Genomic DNA, 16,955 nt, shown 5'->3' with positions numbered 1-16,955 from the left:
ATGGTAGCATTACGCCGAGCTGCAGCTGGATGGAGGGCACCCTGCGCATGGCATGGCAGCATTGGATTGAGCTGCATGTGCATGGCACCCTGCACTATTTATGGCAGCATTGTGTTGACCTGAATCTGGAGGGCACCCTGAACATGGCATGGCAGCATTGGCTTGAGCTGCATCTGGATGACACCCTGAACAAGGCAAGACAGCATTGGGTCGATCTGCATCTGGAGAGCATTTTGCAAATGGCATGGCAGCATTGGACTGACCTGCAGTTTGATGGAAGGCACCTTGCACATGTCATGGCAGCCTTAGTTTGAGCTGCATCTGGATGGAGTTCACAATGTCCATGGCATGACAATATTGGGTTGAGCAGCATCTGGAGGGCACCCGGCATATGGCATGGCAGCATTGGGTTTTGCTGCATCTGGATGGAGATCACCCTGCACATGACATGGCACTATTGGGTTGATCTGCAGCTGGAAGGAGGGCACCATGCCAATGGCATGGCAGCATTGGTTTGAGCTGCAGCTGGAGTGCACCCTACACATGGCATGGCAGCATTGGGTTGACCTGTATCTGGAGGGTACCCTTCACATGACATGGCACATTTTTGTTGAGCTGCAGCTGCAATGCACCTTGCACATGGCATGGCAGCATTGAGTTGAGCTGCATCTGGAGTGTGCCCTACGCATGGTTTGACAGCATTGGACTGAGATGCAGATGGATGGAGGGCATCCTGCACAAGTCATGGCAGCATTGGGTTCAGCTGCATCTGGATGGTACATTGAATATGGTATGGCAGCATTTGTCTGAGCTGCAGACCGAAGTCACCTTGCACAAGTTATGGCTGCATTCGGTCTAGATGCAGCTGAATGGGGGGCATCCTGCACATGGCATGGCAGCATTGGCTGGGCTGTAGAGGGTGGGAACGTGACAAATGGCAAGGCAGCATTGGGTTGATCTGCAGAATGAGGGCACCCTGCACTAGTCATGGCAGCACTGGGCTGAGCTGCAGCTGGATGGAAGGCACCCTGCACATGGCATGGCAGCATTGTGCTGAGCTGCAGCTGGATGGGTCACGTCACTCCCATATATAAGAAGGGGAGCAGGGAGGACCCAAGGAACTACAGGCTGGTGAGTCTCACCTCTGTGCCTGGGAAGATCATGAAACAGATCCTGCTGGACAACATGCATGGATTCACATAAAATTCACATAAAGAATGAGCATGTGATCCGAGACAGCCAGCACGGCTTCAGCAGGGGAAGGTCATACTTACCTAATATTGTGGCCTTCTATGAAAGAGTGACAATGTTGGTGGACAAAGGGAAGGTGACTGATGTCAGTTACCTGATCTGAGCAAGGCCTTTGACATGGTCTCCCACCACATCCTCATCTCCAAATTGGAGGGAAGTGGATTTGATGGGTGGACAACTAGATGGATAAGCAATTGGTTGAAAGACCGCAGACAGAGGGTGGTGGTCAATGGCTCTATGTCCAGGTGGAGGCCGGTAACGAGCGGTGTCCCTCAAGGGTCTGTCTTGGGACTGGTGCTCCTTAACATCTTTATTAATGACATCGATGAGGGAATGGAGTGCACCCTCAGCAAGTTTGCTGATGACACCAAGCTGAGTGGTGCGGTCGATACGGTGGAGGGAACGGATGCCATTCAGAGGGACCTTGACAGGCTGGAAAGCTGGGCTCGGGTGAACCTAATGAGGTTCAACATGGCAAAGTGCAAGGTTTTGCACTTGGGCCGGAAGAACCCCAGGCACCTGTACAGGCTGGGAGGAGTGGTCCTTGAGAGCAGCTCGGCAGAGAAGGACCTGGGGGTCCTGATAAACGACAGACTCAACATGAGCCAGCAGTACACTGTGGCAGCCCGGAAAGCAAATGGGATCCTGGGCTCCATCAGGAGAGGGGTGGTCAGCAGGGATAGGGAGGTGATCGTCCCTCTCTACTCTGCTCTTGTGAGGCCCCATCTGTTGTACTGTGTCCAGGTGTGGAGCCCTCAGTACAAGAAAGACATGGAGATTTTGGAAAGGGTCCAGAGGAGGGACAGGAAGATGATCAGGGGGCTGGAGCACCTCCCCTATGAGGACAGGCTGAGGGAGTTGGGTTTGTTCAGCCTGGAGAAGAGAAGGTTGCGGGGTGACCTCATTGCAGCCTTTCAATACCTGAAGGGTAATTGTTTAGTTTGTGGAAGATTGTGGAATTTTAGTTTGTGGAAACTGAAAAATTGTACTGTTTGATACGTGGGTTTTGAAGGGAATGGGACAAACTGCTTTGATGGTATAAGAAAGTGTAATTGCTATTGGTATACAGAAGTATAATTGAGGGTGTGTGGAAGTGTAACTGAAGGTACAAATAGTGAAATCGTGTAGAAAGGAAAAAGAGTTAAAGAGAAAGTAAGTTTATGTGTGCTGGTATGAGAGCAACCCCCTGTATTGTTTCCGCCCCCTTACAAGAACTCTTGGAGTGAGAGAGAGCCGGGTACGGAGACTGTTGCTGTAAGCAGCAAAGGGGGGAGGTGGGGAGGAGGGGGCAATGGAAGTGAGAATAGCCTTCATGTGCAGAGATGTAGGAAACCTGAAATCCCAGTGTTAGCACTGGACACCTGGAGAGAAGGAAAACTTCATTTTAGTTCAACGTTATTTTAAGTTGACATTTTGAGCTTCACTACTGACACCTCTGTTCATTATGCTGATGATACCACAACGGCAAGTAATGTAGACAATTTTATACCCTTTAGGGAGTTGTCAAAATCTCAGCTATTTCAAGGCATACGTTTCTTAAAGTTTCTTAATAAGGCAGTAGTTTCTTTAAAAGTAGCTCCCAAGCTGTGGAGTTGTTTCTTACATAAGCTGTTCTAATTACATAAAATAAACAAACATACAAAACAGAAGACAACAGATGGGAAAAATCTACTACTCATACTCTGACCATGCCAAGGATACTGCTATCACATGTGAACATCTGTTTTTAATAACTGCCATGCATATTAATGATATGAACCTTAGTTTAATACAAGGGCTTCACTTACAAAAGCACACGATAATACACTAAAGCTTCTCTTCCCAACTATTCAGTGTGCAATATCCTTCCCTCCAAATCATTACACAGTACAGCCATTACACGCTCTGGGGACAGACTGACTTGCCCTTTGGTTAGCTTATGGAATTTAATAGGAAGAGCTCATAAGCATGTAAGATTCCCATTCAGGTATACACATAAGGATAAGACACTGCTTCTTTCGTGTGACCACACAATTACAGGAAGTCCCAAGCTAGCTTCAAAACTAGAACAAAAACCAACCATTTTCTCGTCACTTGCAGAGGGTGAATTAAAAGCCATGACAGATTTTGTATTTTTCGTGTTCTCCCTTTTCACAAAATCCTGGGAAAATAAGACAAGTTTCAGCCATGATTCTTTTGGAAAGAACAATTGATGTCACAAAAGTGAACACTTTAAACACCTTTGCTAATAGTAGGGAAGTATTTGCTAGTGGTAACTATTCCACTGTAAATCAAATAATAAATAAGCATTCAATTATAAAAACAGGACATTAAGATATCAGTATTAGACATCTCTTGATGTCTAAAAAGCTGATTTATGTCTACAGGTTTCAAAGAAAATACACAATGGAGTTAAGAGAAATTCCCTTCTCTTAAACCATTATCACTGAGCTTGGCTATTAGTTTTGTTCATTAAAGCAGTTCATTAATTAAATTCTTCAACTACTTTACTGAGGTAGAAATAGCATTTTTTAATGCTTGTTTTTAATGCTTTTTTTAATTGTAGAAAGACAAAAAGTAGTCAGAGCCACTTTATCAGGCTCTGCTAAGAATCTGAATGGAGTATCAGCACCCACTGTATTTCCAAGAATTAAGTTGGTTAATAAATACTTTGTTTTTAAAATATATGTAACTGCTATTTTATGAAAGTTAGCAATTAAAAACTTATATAGGAATGATTAACATCATCTGCTAACAAAACAATATCCAGAAATCCCGCAGAGGAAGAAAATAAGTTCAGTTTGCTGTGCCCGTTTCAGTGGCTCCATGGATTTTTTCCAAGTAACTTATCTAATCATGTGCCACTTCATAAGCATTAACATGAGGAGAGTTTTCAACAGCACCTGACAAAAATTCATCACACAATTGTTTCAACAGCTTTTATTCCTATCAAAGGCTATAAAAACAGGTGATCTGATCACCTTGAAAGGGATAAATAAATTAAAACTTGGGAATTGTTTAGAGAACATGAGATCTTTTCCTACTCATTCCTTATCAAAAGCAATACAATCACAACATTTTCAGATCTGAAGTTTCATACTAACCTCAGATTCATTTAATGAAGTGAGGCTCCTAGTACATCGACGTGACAAATAATTGTCTTCAGCTTTGCATCTTAATGGAATACTTTCTCCAGTTTTAGTTTTGCTTTGTTGTTTCCTAGGCTGTAAATATTTAAAAGGAGTAAAGATTAGGCTATGCATTAGACCTCCAAAATATCTCAAGTTTTCTAAAGTTACAGTGTAAAACCTCAAGCTCAGACGCCACATGAACACGTAAGCTGAAACACAGCACAAGTGTGGGAAGGTAGTAACATCTATTCATTGTGTGATCTTCAGATACACCCTACTGGGTCTCACTAACAGTCTCAGGCAGTATTCTGCCTCCAAAAGAGAGAAAGCGAGACATTATTTAGGGACAAAATCTGTAACGCTGGTCGTTTTGTCATCCATTCCCCCCATACTCTGCACGCTCACAGCTGCTATGTTAGAACACCAAAGGCTAAACCTCTGCCTAATCTTCAGCATCCACATACGAATACATGGAAATCTGCATGGAAAAGTTCCATAATGTACACAGAGAGATGGTGTTCTAGTAAATAAAATATTTTTGAGAAGATGAGAGCTCATGTTTGAGTGGAAGACAAAAAGAACCAACAAGTACTCATCACTGAATATGTAGTAAGTTGTAATAAAATATATTTTGATTCTTCTATTTTACTTATGTGCTTCAGCCTTCATCTCCCTTAAGATATAATAACCCGAGCTTTTATTTGTTCCCAAATCCTCGGTACTGTGAGAAAGTCGGCAGTTGTAGGGGAAGTTTTGCTATGAGAACATCTTTCTTCTCAGAGAAAGTGAATCCAAACATTCTCAAAACAGCACAACTCATTTAGTCTTCTGTTTAGCTTCTGAAATTCTATGCTACGGCTTAGATTGGCTATCCTGATTAAAAGCTGGATGTTGAAATAAGAAATGCAACTTCCAGAGATCATCCCCCCTCTGCTTTTTGATGCTTCCCTTAATCTCTCTCCACGTCCCCTTCTGTCTTTTCAAGCCATTGTAGATACTACCTCAGAGAAAGCAAAGAAAGTAAGAAACCTGAGACAGAACTACTGTCTGAGTATTGAACCTAGCTTGGGATCCGGAAATGCTGTGAATTATCAGAAAAAGCTACAGATGTCCAGTCTGACTGTAGGATCATAAGCATCAAACTGACATCTGCTTATCTGAACTACTGAAAAAATTGAAATTTTAGTAATTAACAGAAATTCTGTTTCTGAAGAACAAAAATAAAAGCTGGTGCTTTTTTTGGTTAGTTGCACATGATGTCAATACGACAGTGTTCAAGAACAGAAGCACACCCAGAATACAAAGAGCAGGTACAGGAGTCTTACAGAATTTATGGGTAGCTAATCAGGTAGGAGGAAAGGAGAGCTGACCTTGCTTGAATCCTTTAAGGCAGATTGTCTCAGTTCTGCTATTTCTGTCTCTTTTTGTATGACATTAGAAGCCAAAGTTTTGAGCTGTTTTTCCAAAGCTTCTACTAACAGATCTCTCTCCTCACGCCACTTTTGAAGATTACGGTCCTTTTCCTCCAGCTGGGCAACAAGTCTTTCCTAAAAGAAGAACAGATGAACAGTGAACATCACCTACTACACACTGAACTGTTCTAACACTTCGGTAGTTAGCACCGTTTTACAGTCTTAGTAAATGTATGATCTATGATATATGTTGTCGGTCCTCAGCAAATTGTTTCATTTCTTTGTTGCGAAGATTCTCAGCTTCTTTTATCTGATTTAGGAGCTTTTCTTTCTCCTCCAGCCACTTTTTTCTATCAGTTTGATACTTAGTCTCACTTTCCTGTTTCAAAGAAACCAAAAATGAAATAGTGAGTCATTAAGGAATAAAAGTCTTAAAAGCCAGGTCATCATTAAATAGACTTGTTTCTGCAAGATAACAGAAACATTAGCAGTTTTTACTACAGAATATTCCCAAAGGCAGGTATTGGATAATCATTAGTTCTTTTCCATTAAAAAATAATCATTTCCAGTATTTCTTATTCAGACTGCAGAGCCTCCATAAAACATCTCTTTTTCTTTATAAATGTTCACACAAGCTTTACAGAACTTACACCAAAAGTCAGTATAAGAATAACTCTTTTAACTTAAAAACTTCTAACACTTTATGCTGCCTTGCAGCAGTTGCAGAAAAACTTGCAGCTCCTTTAGGGTTGAAAGACAAAGAAAAGCAACATAGTTTACACTGTAGGAGTAGTCTCCTTTCCTATCAAACCTACTGGCAGACATTCTCATATATAGGACAGAGCACCTGAGAAACTGCTTGGAAAAAATAAAAGTCTTTTAACCAAGGAAAATTAGTAGACCCGCAGCCCAACAAAAAAGGCTTCCTGGTGATAAAGATAGATGATGATTTCGATAGCTTATATTAGTTGCCCAAGCAACTAACAGAAAACAGTTTTGACAAATACACCGTAAGTTACAATTTGCTTTGAGTTAGTATTCCTTTCTTGCAAACAACAATTGTATAAGTATACTCTGCTTATAGCACATTGATGTGGTATAGAATGAAGCAATGAATGTTCAACTTTCCCCTCTTCTTGAAAAAGTGAATTGGTTCTGCGCATTAAAAAAATATATCATGAATAAGCCTACTCAAGGTGAAGGAGGAAAGAAGCTCAGAACCATTCCACTAACAGAGTGGATGTAACCTATTGTAAACTCACTTAGAAAACTCCCACTGCCAGCCCATTACTTTTATTTAAAAAAACAAACAAACAACAACAACAAAAAATAACATCAGATGGGATAAGACAACTAACTGTTCAGAGGCCAGCAAAAGAAGCACTGCTCATGGCAGCATAATGTAGGGAAGGCTGCACTTCCTATACTATGGGGGCATCAGTGATGCCATTCTTAACGTACCACAAAAAAGCTGCACCTGGTCCCTATTGCATGTTGCACTGCAGCTTTTACAGGAAGTTTCTGTAATCAATATAACAGTTTACTTTATCAAGTTACAACTTTGAAGTTAAGTTACCTCCAGCTCTTTTTGCAGCTTTATTAATTCTGTACTGTTTTCATTCAAATTTGCCTCATCACTTTCGTTGTTCTTTTGCTGCGTCACCATTGCTCTGGTATTCCAGTTCACTGTATTTGTGTTTCCATGCAATCAGTTCTACTCAATACACAAAATGAGGTTAGATAGCATATCATTTCAAATATATATTTGAAATACCACACCAATGACTTTTTACTAAAGCTGCTTCGGTTTTATCTGCTACAGACATAAAGAAATAACAGAAGCCTTTAACTACAAGAGATTTGTTGTTTACTATGGAACGTTAATGCCTAAGTAACAGTCACATGAAAATGGAAGTGGCTATCACAGTACGTCTACACCCCTTTTGCATCCCTGCTCCCTTTCCCTGGAAAGATTACCTGAAGCTAATTTTTGGTTCTCTTCTAACTGAGCTTGAAGCATTTCATCTTGTTCAAGCTGCGTTACCTCTTGTTCTTCTAATGCCATCCACATAACTTCAATTGTTCTATCCCTTGCACACAGATCTGAAGGTTTGAAAATTTACAGATGAACTCCCTACTAGCTCCCATTATTCTCAAATCAAGATTCTCCCATGACCAAAAGCTCTTTTAAAAGAAATAGAGCATCTCCATTGAAATATTTACATACAAATACATGCAGATATGTTTCAAAATCGAAACACAGAAGACTCAAAGTCATTAGCAATGTGACAACATTTACACGGATATTCCACACACACACACACACACAAATAATGGCTGACCGTCACATAGTTGGTCATAGTCTTTGGAGATATCTTCCATCCTCTCAGTTTCCACCAGCTCCTATATTTCATGTTGAAAGAAAAGCATACACAGTAAAAACAAGCAGAATCTTTAAGACAGCCTAGAATTAATAAGCTTTTCATAAAGCATAAATAAGGACTCAAGCTGATAAAAAGAATTTATGGTAAGACATTTCAATTAACATATCATGATGTCACTCAACAAGATCAGGTTATATGCATGTATTACGTATGTATTTACTATGCAGATTATTGTATTTAAAGCAATCTGCCAGTGCTCTGTAGTGACTAATTATTTGAATATCTTTCATGGTCTACCACTAATTTCAGTTGGCCACTTTCATTTTGCTCCAATTTTTTTTTTTTTTTGACCTTTTTCCTGTTGCTTGGAAAACCTGCATCATTCATTTAATAAAAATTAAGAGCAAGTAAAATACCTGCTTAATTTGTTGGATATAGAAGTCTTTATAATCCAGCTCATCCTTAAACTGGTTATTAATCCTTTCAAGTTCATCCATCCTGTTCCTGAGGGATTCCTCCACAGAACGCATCGTGGACACCTGTAATGTAAGCACAGCTCACGGTTAATTAAAAGACTTCTGTAATCCAACCTGGCCAAATACTTCTTTGTTAAATAAAGAGGAATTCACAAACAAGTGCTGAGTAGGAAAACGACAGCAAGTGCAAGGTTACCAAGGAAGACATGAATTCATTTTTAAGCTTCAATTTTCCACCCCAAGCACACCCAATAAACTTTCAGACTAAGATCCTGCAAAACGGGTTTTAAGATATCTTCTTGTTTAATAATTAAATTTTAACTATTAACATCACTGAAGCTGAAATTGAAGAAAAAAAATATACATGCTTATATTAAAGAGCCTCTGGAAATTAGTCTATTTCTCTTCAAGTAAATAGCATTCTTCTTCCCAGTTATCAGCGTTTTTTCACAAGACTTAGGTTTTAGGCTTTGGAGTTACCACGGATACCAATGGCAAGTCACCAGTAACGTAGAGATAATAACAAGTCCCCTCCAGAGGCAGATTAGCTATTCTCTTCACAAACCTTATTCCAGACAACCAACCAACTTTACTTTCCTCTGTTCATTATCTATGTGAAACCATGTTTTAACTTCTGGTCCCCTCTAGAGCTTCAATGGCAACTTTACCTAAGATTTGCTGCTAGCCACACTAGTGTGAAATTTCCAGCTTCATAGTTAAAGTTTGAGAAGTTTTAACAGCAGAAAGCCAAGCATAATCTTACAGAAAAAAATAGCTCAGTTGACTACAAACCTCGCTTTGTACTTGCTGAATTTGTTTCTCGGCATCAGAATGTTTGTCTTTTAGATCTGCATACTCTTCTTCTTTCCTCTGCAAATCTTTTTTTCAAATTCAGTACAAGGGCAGAACTCTCAGAAAGAATATTTTCTAGCCTTATGTTAAAAATAAAGAGACAAAGAACATTATTGTTACACATCTCATGGAAACAGCAATTACAGCTTAATCCATGCCCTGCCTGTTGGTTTCTATTTGTAAATAGACTCTTAAATCTATCTAGACCAGTGACAAGATTTAAACAATTACTTTTGAATTTCAGCTTGCTTCTCATAATCAGATGCTGAAGCAATAAATTATTCAGATGCTATTCTGAGGGATATACAACAAAACCACCAGAAATCCCCATATTATTCTTCATTTCCTTGCACACTCCTGTTTTCCCTTGGAACTCAAGTAGCATACCAAAGCATCCTAAAGTAGTAGTTTGGCCATTGATAAGCATGCAGATGCATTAAGTCAAAGGGATGTTCCCATTAACTATTTTTAACTCTAGTTCATTCTCAAAGGGCTCTAAGTTAACTCAGTGGTTACTTACGATTCTATACGTTGCACTTTCTCCATTTCACTCTTTTCCTTTTCCCGAAGAGAGTGTTTCATCTGCTCCAAGCTGTTTTTAAGCTGCATAACTTCTTGAATCAGATTTGCTTCTTTACTACTTAACTCTTCAACCTTTTTGTCTGCATTTGCAGATTTCTCCTGCAGAGTTGCTGTAACTGTCTCTAGATTAACAGTAATAGATTCTTTTTCTTTAAGTAATTAATTGAGTTTTGACACATTGTCTTCCATTGTCTTGGAAGCCTCCAGGCGATATTCAAGCTCTCTTATTTTTACCTCACAGTTGGCAACTTCCTCCTGAAATTGTGCAATCACTCTCTGATCTTCTGCAGTCTTTTCTTCAAAGTCCTGAGTTTTCTTTTCTATTTGCTCATGTAACTGATTCACAAGATCTTCTTCCTGACTAGTGTGAGTTGTAATCTCACATAGCTTCATTACAAGTTGACGATTATGATTTTCAGCATTATTCAGTCCCGCCTTTAGGTTTTCATTGTCTTGAAGCAGTGCTTTGATGTGCTGACTTTTTTGTGAGGAAACATCAACAATATTTCTGCATACTTCCCAAATCCTTTCAAGACTATATTTAAAGGAGAGGTCCTGCACAAGATCTGAGATCGAAGAAGTCTGTGACTGAATGCATGCAGAACTAATTTGAGATGTCCCTGGCTCATCTTTTTCACAGTCTGAGGAATCCTTTGCACTGACAAAGTCAGTACCGATGGCGTGAAACTCTAAGTGACATTTGTATAATTCATCTAATTTGGTCCGCATTTCTTTTACTTGTGACACTTTATCAATTATATATTCTTTGGCAACTTCTATGTTGTTAGTTAGTTGGGCATTTTTGTCTTCTAGTGTCATATTTATAGATTTCTGTTCATCCAGTTCAGAAGCAATTTCCCGATAGTCAGCTTGACCCTGCAGAATTTGTTCACGGAGGGCATCAGCTGTTTCTTCAGAAAAAGAAAGCTCAATACGCAGGCTTGTTACCTGCTTACTGAAATCTTCTTTTTTATTTTTTTCTCTTCTGCATTGTTCTTCAAGCACAGTTAAATGATGTTCCAAGATTTCAGTTCTTTCCCTCAGTGCTAGTACTTCCTTTCGGTACGTGGAGCACTTTTGTTTCATGTGTTCAATTGTCCTTTGCTCTACAGTGTTCTTTTTCTTTCTCTCATTTACAACTACTGTAAAACAAACAAACAAACAAACAAACAAAAAAGGGAAAAGGAATGTAGCTCAGATTGATTAAAATAATTATTACATAGCAGTTCACAACACCAAGTAGCAACTTCTAAGTGAAACACTGTCGTAATATGCAAGCCATACCCTCACATCACATAGTATTTGATACTAGTGAAGGAATTAAAGTCCTCTGAACACGTAATCAGGTGCCTCAGATTTCTATACAGAATTAACAGCAAAAGGTTTTCAGTCTGGAAGATCACTTTTACCATGGCACTACTCAAACCTTCCACTCCACACCAGTAGAAAATCTAATTAGATTTAAAAAACATGGGAACGAGATAGATAATTCACAGCTATATTCTTTCTATCTTCCGTGCTTCAGCAATCCCTATAAGGCAGCCAGGAATCACTCCATCTACATCTAAATGGTAGATAAACAGTTCTCTAAGAAATTTCATTCCAACTCACAGTCCTCTTACTTTCAAAAGAAAGATAAAACCCTGGACAAGTTGATCACTTAAGTGTTGATATCTGTCTCTCTTATTCAGTTCATCTCTAAACAAAATATGAGGATTCCTACTTCTGTCCACACTTACTCTTTTGCATATAAAGTTCACTCATAAAGTTGTACAAATTTGCAGATTCAAGTTTCCATAAATATTCCATTAGCTTGGGGCTGTTTTTTTCTTTAACTGGTGAGCAATTAGCTAAAATCACATGCATTTTCTTTCTATCAAAAGCAACTTCTGCTGTATTTCATCATTGCTTTAGAATCCAGTTATGTCCATTCCATAATATGCATACTTTAAGTATTAAAAAAAATAAATATAAGTCAAGACTTACTAGGGATTGGGTCACCACAACAATATATTCAATGGTGATTCTTGTACAGTCCTTTTATTACTACAATGCAGAATTTTATAGTGCCCACGTGCAGCCTGCATTACATACAGATTCACATGTACTGCATGGAAACAGCCTCTTATCTAAGGAGTTTTATATACAGCCCTCAACTGATTTAAAAGTCATACTGAAGAAACAGCAGTGGCATATTCCACCCCAAACCAGGTTTTGGGTTTTGACTGCTCACCCAGCAACACTAGTGAGGGGAATATGATTTATAAGTAATCTAAACACTTTATGCTGAAAACAACAAGCAAGCACTAAAGCAAGATAAATAAGACTAGGGAGAAGATGTGTAATGTTCAGTCTAGAAGCTCCTTACAGAGGAAGTAGGGAAAAAGCATTATTACAGAGCATAGGAAACAAGACCTAAAAGCTCAGAGAATGGTGTAAATACCCTGAACTTGAAGCTGAGATAACCTAGCATCTCCTAAAACACTTTTGCTCGTGCTACTTATATAACTAATTCTACAAAAGAACCAGCACAACATACCTGTGCTCATTGTTCTACTGTGTATATTTAACATAGCTAAAGAATATATATTAAGAGTTTTTTGAAATTGGACGCTATTAATACTCACAAATAGAAGAAAATTTTAACATGATTGAATACTCAGTACTTCTTAACCGAAAACTTCATGCTGACATTGTGACTATCAGCTACCCATTTTAATTCCTATGTGGAGCATTGCTGTCATTAATTTTTAAATGAGAGCTTTGGTCATATGATTAGAACAAACCCACTACTATTTGGAGTATGGAGGAGTCCACATCCCTCCCTCAGTCTCTGGTAAGATGCTTATATGTGATGCCATTCAGTGGTCACATTAGGATTCAATATTTATGCCAAATAAAGGCAGCAGGGACAAATCATCCAAGAACAGCATCTCATCCAAAGAAGGCCTTGACTTTCTCCCTTGCACATATTTTGCAAGAGGAATACAAGAAAGGAAGGGAATACAGCTAAGTTTTAGATTTTCCCTTCTACATTGTATATGCCTTCCGTAATTCTAGGAACACTGATACTCAGCTGTGCCCAGAAGTGAAGTTAAATGCATCAGAGCTTATCCAAACCATTTTGCTCAAATATTGCCCATGAGCGAGCAATTAGCAGGTCGTCAACAATTTTGATAGTTGCTTCAGGAAAAACAAAACAAACAAACAAAAAAAAGCACTTGAGCAGCTGATGCTACTCAGAAGATCAGCAACAGCAGTTGAAACAATCCTAAAGAAACTGCTTTAAAACTATTACCAAATCTGCAAGTGCATCAACAGATGAGGAAAAAGCAGCAAAAAGGAAAAAAATAGTGCAAAAAACTTTTATTCTTAAGCATTCAAAAATGAACAGCATAGGACCTTCTGAAAAAGGGATATTTACATAACAGTTACTTCTATTTACAGTTTAACACAGCGGCTTTTCTCCTTATACCATAAGGTAACGCGCTTCACAGCCTTTTGCTTCCTATCCGGAATAGGAAGCAATTTATTGTTTTGGAAGACACCCTGTTCAACGATGGAAGAAACTGTACCTTTCTTTGGAGGTGGCTCTTCCACAGTAGGCTTATCCTCGTCAGTAATGTGCTTTCTTCCCACTTCCAACTCAGTTTTCTCTTGTTTCAGTGCTTTAACTGAAAGCACTGAAAATTGGCTGCTTTCAGTTCCTTTATTAGTGTTCTCTTCTGCCGGTTCTGCTTTAATGGTAGTTAAATGGTAGGTAGTCTTTTCCTGTATTGATATAAGATCAGTTACATTGAAGCTTAACAAAAGGAGCACTTAAGTCTCAGTAATCTTCTGTAGGCAAATATTTACACAAAACCATACAGCTAAAATATTTACCCGGTGACTCTATAGACATCAGTTACAAATCTCAATAGCAGACAGAACAAGTACACCTTCAGATAATGACAAGTGCAATACTCGGTAGAGTATACAAGGGAAAGCAAGAGCCTAGCAGGTTACAAAGTAAAAGACTTGCACACAATCAAGAGTTTAGCAGTTTATCAAAGAATTTCCTGTTTCCAAGAAGTCAACAAAATTACAAACATGGTCAAAGAGCAAATGGTCAGCTCTCATACAAGTTCATCACATCACACTTCTGCTAAGCTGCTAAAATCACTTTCATCGTGACAGATAGAATCCAACCTTAAAGCTTAGTCAGCTCTGTCACGCATATTTTAGATTGTGTCCTTGACCACAAGTGAAGCTTCCTTACTTACAAGATGATGATTGTTAAGCCATGCTGGCACTGCCAAGGACTGATTATTCATCTTTAGTAGCTTATAAAAAGAAAAGCCTCAGAAGTGTTCAGGCCACACAATCTCACAGATAGAGTTGGAGCCTTGTTCTTGGAAGAAGTAATAGGTGAGGACATGACTACTCATCACAGTCAGCTTTAATACCATGGAAATACTAAGTTGCAGTGATGCAGACAGTCAAAGATTAAGAAGGGTCAAGTTGCTAAGCTTACAAGGTTAGAGATCTGAGTGACAGAATTAACTATAAATGTTTTCAGAGCTACTTCAGGCTACCAAACATCAAAAAATGAACAAAACCCACCAGAAGTGGTATGCACACGTACTTAATCAAGCTAGTCTTCACATATTCAGTAGCTCGCAGTACATTAGTCAGGATAAAGTTTTATGGACTGCATAGAACGTGGAGATATCCTGACCATTCATACTCGTACTTCCAACTCTACTCAACATACTTTTACTGTTGCTCTTCCTCTGATGTAGGAGTGTGAGGCAGGAGTTAGTGGAACACGCTGATATTTTTGTTGTTTGTGTTAACAACAACTACCTTCAGATAAATTTGAATTGTTTACAATTTCAAGCGAGTACCAGCTACATACAGAAAATCAGTTTTCCAAAAATGTGTTGATTACAAGCATAGAATAAGTGTTTTTCTTTTTTTGTATAAGGATACGGAGATGTGTAAAACTCACATAATCTTTTACTTTTTCTTCTAAATGAGATTTTAAGTCTTATAGCTCTGTAATAATGTCATCTTTCTGCACCTTGATTGAGATTGGAAATAAAAAATAAAAAAAATTCAGTCATCAGTTTCTAATGTAGTGTTAAGTAGCTGAATTACACAATGCATTAAAGGCAAATTCAGTTAAGCTAAGCTCAGTAAGAAATCTATTAATTGAGCCTACTGGAATAGCATTTTAAGCTACCACAAGTTGGTATTAATTAATTAATTAATTAAAACAATTTTACACAACATCTTGATAAAGTTACCTCAGTTGCTTCTTTAAGTTGCTCAACAGACTCATCCAATTTAATCATCTGCATTTCAAAGTCTGTAACACACAGAAAAGGTTGTATTACATAAGTAGCCAATAGATAGTTTATTAAGTAATCAATTTTTCCAGATATTCTAATGTTTAGGTAGCTTTTGAACAGATTAATTAATTTGCATGTGGTCTTCACTTATTGGGAGTGATTCAAAAGTTTTCTATATTTCTTGGAATGAAAACATTGCATCAACAAGACATAAAGAAGAGTAGAGATTACAATATAAAAGTAAAAATCAAGATATAGACATTTAACCCCATACTTACGAAAGCGTAAAGCTGCTAGTTGCAGTTTAAAGGAGAGGGGAAAAAAAAAAAAAGAAATAACCAAAAACCGTGGAATTGCTGAACCTGAATATACACAAGGAACAAACTATCATTTATCTACAGGCTATGGTTCCAAAGGTAGAACATCTCCTCTAATTCCTACTCAAACTGGTTATTTCTCTTTTAGATTAATGAACTATTTCTGTCTTCTACCTTTCACATTGCATAACTCACCTTTGTTCTTCTGCATCAGCTCTTCTTCAGTTTTAAGTAGTTTGGTGTTTTTCTCTGTTAGGTCTTCTTTGGTCTCCATCAGTTCAAAGTTAGTTTTCTCCAGCTGCTTTTCAAACCAGCCAATATCTTCCTTCGGGTCCTCCAGGGATACAATGGAACTATGTGCTGCCTCAGCTTGCTCTTTAATATCCATGACATCATAATGCACAGAATCAAGAATGCCCTCAGGATCAACACTGGTGAATAGCTGACTACATAATAGCTGTTATTTCTACAGATAGTCTGGATAGCCACTATGAAGACAGCCATACAAGAAGTTTTTAATTTCAGCTTCAAAACCCACCTCACAAATTCACATACAACATGACAGTGATTCATATGGGGGGAAGATAAGTGGCATTCTAGTAACAGCTAATATATTTTATAGTATTTGATGTTTGGTCACTACTTAAACCAGTTTTCAAGAAAGTACAAAAGAGTTATTGCAGACTCCAATCCTGCTTTTAACCTCAAGAGTTTCACTAGGCAAACAATGTACAAGAACTGCCACTTCATGCAGCCATAGATTTCTGCTTTTTTTATGTTTTGACTTTCCAGTTGCATTCAGTGCAACTGATCATCATCTTTTCAGTTCTTTGTCTTGCAGCGCCACATCACCCTCATAGGCTGCTCCCTCTACTTTCACACTTAACCACTTTCAGATAAGGCCACAATCCAAGGGCACACATCCATCAATTGTGCTTCAAACACAAACTCTCAGCACTTCAAAATTTTCCATCAAGACTGTAGCACTGATCTGACAGCTTAACTTCTTCAGTGTTATATCATAGCACTCACTCCTACCCATTCCGCTTAACCCCCACTTTCCCACTGAAGCATCTGATGGCCATAACACAGCTTTTCAAACTCTTTGCTGCTCCACTTCTTTTGTCAACACTTGAACTGGACAATATTCAAAATTACAACAGCAGCAACATATGGTGTAGCTGGATTTGCTTTCCTACATGGGATCATATTTTGAGAAGAGAGAAAAATTAAGTAAA

At 38.6% G+C, this 16,955-nt stretch overlaps 2 protein-coding genes across 5 annotated transcripts; both read right to left on the bottom strand.

Moving 5' to 3' along the window:
- Positions 1 to 3,286: 3,286 nt before the first annotated feature.
- LOC146760467 (uncharacterized) lies at positions 3,287 to 8,692 on the bottom strand. Of its 4 annotated transcripts, XR_014947695.1 has the most exons (6): positions 8,116 to 8,551; positions 7,751 to 7,876; positions 7,350 to 7,487; positions 5,732 to 6,152; positions 4,335 to 4,454; positions 3,287 to 3,391 (listed from the first exon to the last, which is right to left on the bottom strand). XR_014947695.1 is itself a non-coding variant. In XM_085551577.1 (5 exons), exons 1-4 carry the CDS (start codon positions 8,685 to 8,687, stop codon positions 7,408 to 7,410), a joined length of 381 nt encoding a protein of 126 aa, XP_085407703.1. In that variant the 5' UTR covers positions 8,688 to 8,692; the 3' UTR covers positions 5,731 to 6,152; positions 7,350 to 7,407. The 4 variants fall into 4 exon arrangements, 3 of the variants coding, with proteins under 3 accessions (XP_085407703.1, XP_085407704.1, XP_085407705.1); XM_085551577.1 differs by lacking the exons at positions 3,287 to 3,391; positions 4,335 to 4,454 and adding an exon at positions 8,574 to 8,692 and having other exon boundaries at positions 5,731 to 6,152; positions 8,116 to 8,176; XM_085551578.1 differs by lacking the exons at positions 3,287 to 3,391; positions 4,335 to 4,454; positions 7,350 to 7,487 and adding an exon at positions 8,574 to 8,692 and having other exon boundaries at positions 6,075 to 6,152; positions 8,116 to 8,176.
- A 677-nt stretch (positions 8,693 to 9,369) lies between these two features.
- On the bottom strand, positions 9,370 to 16,759 carry LOC146760466 (kinesin-like protein KIF20B). The gene is made up of 4 exons (XM_085551453.1): positions 16,667 to 16,759; positions 13,643 to 13,838; positions 10,006 to 11,209; positions 9,370 to 9,565 (listed from the first exon to the last, which is right to left on the bottom strand). The coding sequence occupies exons 1-3, from the start codon at positions 16,757 to 16,759 to the stop codon at positions 10,227 to 10,229; spliced, it is 1,272 nt and encodes a 423-aa protein (XP_085407579.1). The 3' UTR covers positions 9,370 to 9,565; positions 10,006 to 10,226.
- Between the last annotated feature and the right edge of the window lie 196 nt (positions 16,760 to 16,955).

Source organism: Coturnix japonica, chromosome 6 (genome assembly GCF_054131305.1).
Source record: "Coturnix japonica strain WE chromosome 6, WE-NBRP24, whole genome shotgun sequence".
NCBI lineage: Eukaryota > Metazoa > Chordata > Aves > Galliformes > Phasianidae > Coturnix > Coturnix japonica.
The sequence above is the reverse complement of the archived record's forward strand: the minus strand, read 5'-3'. Positions and strand labels throughout refer to the sequence as shown.

Bases quoted from the DNA above. Each gene is read 5' to 3' on its own strand.
- LOC146760467 (XM_085551577.1), bottom strand. From the start codon at position 8,687: ATGCGTTCTGTGGAGGAATCCCTCAGGAACAGGATGGATGAACTTGAA. The intron at 8,177-8,573 runs GTATTTTACTTG...CATGAAATATAG, and splicing joins ATATCCAACAAATTAAGCAG to GAGCTGGTGGAAACTGAGAG. The intron at 7,877-8,115 runs GTCAGCCATTAT...TCAAACCTTCAG, and splicing joins CTATGACCAACTATGTGACG to ATCTGTGTGCAAGGGATAGA.
- LOC146760466 (XM_085551453.1), bottom strand. From the start codon at position 16,759: ATGGGTAGGAGTGAGTGCTATGATATAACACTGAAGAAGTTAAGCTGT. The intron at 13,839-16,666 runs GTTTGTGTTTGA...ATATCAATACAG, and splicing joins AAAATTTTGAAGTGCTGAGA to GAAAAGACTACCTACCATTT. The intron at 11,210-13,642 runs GTACAGTTTCTT...TTTGTTTTACAG, and splicing joins AGAGCCACCTCCAAAGAAAG to TAGTTGTAAATGAGAGAAAG.